We start from the raw sequence: 5,000 nt of genomic DNA, 5'->3' as shown, positions 1-5,000 counted from the left end.
AGCTTAAAATTTCTCATGAATGGCGTGTTGTTCAGTTACCTTTGGATGGCATTTCTGAATGAAATTAAAGACGACTTGTTGTATTCTTCGCCTTTCTTGTTTCTCGCTTCAGTGTAAAACCGAGAAAGGCTTTCTTCGAGCTGTTTTTCATTCATTTCTTCAAGTTCAGGTAAGGGTGGAACTTTTTGAGCACTCCATTCTAAGAAAAAAATTGGTCGTTTAGCTTCGTTTTTGATCAACTGAAATATTTTTCAAAAGACTTCTGTTTTTACATAAATGCCTTGTTACAAAACCCTCGTTAAATCATTTTAACTGAATTTATCAAGTGCAATGTTATTGTTGACACTGAAACTTGCCACTTAAGTAACAGCTCCGGCGTACTAATTAAAAATCTCTGTTTTTACAAAGGATTCTATTGATGAAATAGACACAGTTTTAAGAGCCATTGTCAGTAACTTTCGAGAATTCGGCGACAGAAGCGAAAATTCGAATTTCTTTTTATTTGCCCCAAAAGACCCTTTTGGTGAATTATTTTCAAAAATAATATTCAAGAGTTCCAGCGAATTTTTATTTTGGCAAAAATTGGGAGAGTTCGAAATCGGCCAAAACGTGCCCGATGGCCCGATTGAAATTATGCAAATTAGTACATTTTCAAAACTCTCGTTCAAGACAAGGCAACGTTTTCTCGAGTTGATACTTTCACAATCGTTGTTACATCCCTTGTGCTTGCTTCCAAACTATATTTCTTTCTCGACCTGAACACTCTTTCATTTGAAGTTGTCCACGTAAAGAATACAATGTTTGCTATTCCTTAGATAGTGATTTTTGCCATATTTCAGAAGACCATATCATCGGGGGTATACGAATATACTGGTAATGAAATAACTTTTTTGAGTTGTTCTTATTTATCATGTTAAAATATTTAGTTTGGCTCGTGAAAAGCGAGCACGCTAGGTCGAGATGTGTGGAATGCACTTTGACACAATTCGCCATTTCAGTACTTCATGTTCCTCCTGTTACCTAGTTGCACATGTCAAGACAGTTCACGGAAGCTTTTAGACAAAAGCCATTTAGGTCTCTGGTTTTATTTCATGCTTTTATACACGTAAATAACTAGCTTTAAACTTGAGTGCTCCCCATATTAGCATTTAGTTATCAAATGATTCTCGAAAGTTACTGACAACGGCTCTTAAATTTAAAGTTTTTTCTTTCAATTTTTGGTGGTCTATAGTATGTATATTTGTGTACCTTCGTACCTTTAAAAACTTTCACAACCCAGTTGGTTTAACTTTTGGTGGCTTTTGCTTCTACATCAACTAAAAGTTGGTCTCTTCTTTCTTCAGTTAGGTCAGGAAACCTTTTCTCCTTTTCCCCTCTTTGACTATTTTCATTCCTGATATCGTTGTCATTTGCTTCAGTATACAGAAAATCGAAGTTGAGGTTAAAGTGGGAAATTTCCTCAGCTATAATGGCGGACCGGCAGATTTTTTTGCTTTCTGCGTTTGGCAAATTTTTGTGACGTAGCTTGCGTGCATTTGTTGCGCTATAATGCACTCTTGTGACGAATGCTGCGTGCTTTATGGAGATATAAGGAATTCTCTTGGATCAATCAGAATCACTTTTTACCACAATTGTTTCTAATCTCGCAATCTGATTGGCTAATTTTCCGTTGTCGATAAGAGTCTAGACAACGCTGCTCGCGTCAATCAGCGCGCGCAAATTTTGACAGTGGTTGTAAAATTTTTCTTTGACGTTGATATTGTGGTAAAAAGTAAATCGAATGTGGTTTAGCGATGTCTGCACTCTTATCGACAACGATATTCGTCATCACAGTGGTCAAATTTGTTGCAACATTTTTACCACTGTGATGACGAATATCGTTGTCGATAAGTGTACAGACAACGCCAAACCAAATTCGATTTGTTAATTTTCATGCTGGCTATTTTTTAATTGTTAATAATAAAGATACAAAAATTTCAAATGAGCTTTTGTTTATTTCTTGTCTGTCAGCTAATGCTCCACCTACATGTATTTGATTGGTTTAAAAAGCTTGATTGACATAAATGTTGATACGTACGGAAAACATGCTAAAAATACCATCTCTCAAATCACAAAGTAAAATTTGAAGTCAATGTTTAAAGATGTCTGAAGTCAATCATCCTCCTCGGCATGTTTGAGAACCGGCTGGATTTCAGGAGCGGGGGCTTTTCAGACAGTCCAGACTGGCGTGTTTTAGTCTGGTTTTCGATGAATTCAACGTTTGTTTTCGTCCAAGCCGACATGGAAATCTTCAACACGATGCTCTAGGCCAAAATATTGAGTCCGATCAGCCACCAATCCGTTTGTACCAGGAATTGTGCTTAAAAGCCTTTTCCTTTTCGACAGCTCATTTAATTTAGTGTTTGTCAGACTTCCGAGACTTGTTCGGCAGCTTGACTTTAAGCTTACCTTGTTGTCGCAGTAGCCGAGCTTTTATTACCTTCAAGAACTTGCTACGAACTTTTTTACTCTTGATCTCTGATTATGGAGAATTTGTAACCTTGCCTTATCAGGTAACGTTCAATTGCAGTGAGAGGGCTGTCATGCTCGCATTAATCTTTCCCGTCTTTTTTACGCACGGTTGCGTGAAAATCCTCGAGAATTTTATTGAGTGCCTCCGGCTCATAATTTTCAATATTTTGGTCGTAGCCCTTTTGTGCTGTGCAACACCTCCAAACTGATCTTAGCCAGTGTGTTTGTGCTTTGTTGAGTTTCTTTGCATTTTCCTTTAAACTTTCAATTAAAATGATGTTACTCTCTTCAAACGTGTGCGCCAGTTTGTTTCGAGACAGCCGATTTGCAAATTTGCGTACCTGTCAATCATTTTAATTTTACCTTTTTGCACTAATTTCAACTTTCTGCACTTAATTTCACATTTCTGCACTACATTTAGGAGAAATTGAGATGCTCTCCACAAATCAGCTTGCAGAAATTTTTGTATTCATATTATTGCACATGAAATCATCGTTGATTGTGGGGAGTGGGGATAACTTCTACAAACTGGTACTGTTTCAATTTTTTTTTCCAGGATACAACTTGAAAAAGACGGCATTTGTGGCACAACTTTTTATTTTGTTTTTATTTTTTGTTTGTTTATTTCGTTCACAAAAACGAGATTAAAACAAGAAAACAACACTTGTTTTCGAATCCCCTTCTCTATGTGCTCAGCTTTTACTGAAGCAAAATAAATCGTTACCTTCCGCAGGAACTCTGATGATTGCCGTTCCAAAGTGACACCACATGTTTGCCTTCGGATGTTCTTCTGTCTCTTTGAGCTTGCGGAGTGATACCAGAGCGTCCTCCATCAATTTAGACTGGTAGTTTGAGTTATTGTTGGAGGTAATAGCTTCCGGATCCTAAAGAGGAAACGACACTAATACATTAAGTAGGTGGGCTGTAGGAGTAATAGTTTTAACAACACAAGGCCAATTTCAGGTGACTTCAATAAATGAGGCTTGTTATTATGATAGAAAGGTCAATCTAGGGTAGTGGCCTGGGAGGCCCAGGCTCCCTTCTTATTCTTAGAGAAAATATGTAAGGCCCGGAGGGCGAAATTTTTAATTCTTACTGAAACGTTTTCATTCCGGTTCCGTGGGTCGTACATCATATGATATTCTGAATACAACGCTGTGATAGCAAATATCCGTAAACCTAATAACAGTGCCCGCGAAGATTGATCCAGGAAAGAAGTAACCTGATGATTTAGTTGTGTTTACTACAGAGAATTTTTACGCAAACCATGATGCACATTGCATTAAATACCTGTGGTTCATATTTCCTGGCCGGTATCAGATTGTACTGCGGATGTGATTTCGGTCGCACCATTCGAGTCTCCTTTTGTACTTCTTGCAATGTTACTGTGCAATCCTCGGAAAGATTGCAGACATCAATGTAGTAGCAAAGTTTTTTTACTTTGTTTTCCGCGTTTGTCAATCTTACACTCGCCTGAAATTAAAGCCAAGCGTTAATGAAGCTACACAGCAAATTTATGTCCTTATCGGTGGCATCAGATCGGCACACACTCGAGTAATAGGTTTTGCCAACGTTCATGGCCTGATGTCCAAATAGCTATGTGATAAGTTACCAAAAAGCGTGTGGACTTTGCTGAAGATATAGCATCAATTTTTGATGTTTGACCAATCTGATGGGTGGCTCAACTTGAGCATTTCTATTGCGTTTCAAAACAACAATCAAGGTCAAAACGGGTGGGAAAAATTCGAAGTTACGATGTTTTCGTATGCACGCGACAGAAACACGGCACACGAGAACGTAAAAAAAATATCTGGTCACAGACCCCCATCACCGTACAATGTTGACTAAGTGCAACAGAAATGCCCCGCGGGATAAATAACATGGTTTCTTTAGTTGAGGTCACGCTAAATTGGTTGTTAATAGAATACTTTGCAAGATTTGTGCCATGACCTTTTGTCCTTGATTGTAGTGTAAACATCATTTCAATCCTCAGAATTAAAAATTAAATGTGTTAGGGAGAGAACAAAGAGTCTCTTGCCAAATTTAATGAGTACAAAAAATTTTATAAGTAGTCGTTTTTTGTCAGCAGATATAGTACACCAGCAAAGCATCTTGGGTATAGTCAAATCATCGATCGATTTAATTTGGAAGGGAACTGATGATCGATTTAATGTAAACGATTTAATTTGCTGGATTAAGAATGAAACTGATCGAATTATCCCGTCCGCTACGAGAAAATGGCACTCGATATAGAAAAGGTTTGATGACTGAATTGGAGCTATGGCGTCAATTTTGGAATGCTGACTCTCGATTTGACAAGCTAAATTTGGACATTATAAACACGCCATACATTTGCAGTCATTTGAACTTCTTTTGTATCATTGTTTTGCCTTCTCAAGATTAATTACAACTGTGACGCAAAACTATTCCAGCTTTTACTTCATTCAGTAAGTTGGCTAGTATTTCAGTATACCAATGGAACTTTATAC

At 37.6% G+C, this 5,000-nt stretch overlaps 1 protein-coding gene and 1 long non-coding RNA gene across 7 annotated transcripts in view; one reads left to right on the top strand and one right to left on the bottom strand.

Annotated features, from left to right (window-relative positions):
• LOC146453652 (uncharacterized) overlaps positions 1-5,000 on the top strand; it is an 82,915-nt gene that overhangs the window by 23,740 nt on the left and 54,175 nt on the right. The window lies entirely within an intron of this gene.
• Positions 1-5,000, bottom strand: part of LOC146453653 (uncharacterized) — a 101,300-nt gene that overhangs the window by 46,028 nt on the left and 50,272 nt on the right. For 2 of the 6 annotated variants that reach the window (XM_085096245.1, XM_085096246.1), the window contains 2 exons: positions 3,802-3,984; positions 3,236-3,395 (listed from right to left, as the gene is read on the bottom strand). The exons of the other annotated variants lie outside the window; for them this stretch is intronic. In XM_085096245.1, the coding sequence (XP_084952371.1) occupies positions 3,236-3,395; positions 3,802-3,984 (343 nt within the window). The remainder of the gene's footprint in view (positions 1-3,235; positions 3,396-3,801; positions 3,985-5,000) is intronic. 6 annotated transcript variants of the gene reach the window in all.

Source organism: Pavona decussata, unplaced genomic scaffold (genome assembly GCF_977016875.1).
Source record: "Pavona decussata unplaced genomic scaffold, jaPavDecu1.1 SCAFFOLD_324, whole genome shotgun sequence".
Lineage (NCBI taxonomy): Eukaryota > Metazoa > Cnidaria > Anthozoa > Scleractinia > Agariciidae > Pavona > Pavona decussata.
Note: the sequence above shows the minus strand (reverse complement) of the source record. Positions and strands in the feature narration are given on the sequence as shown.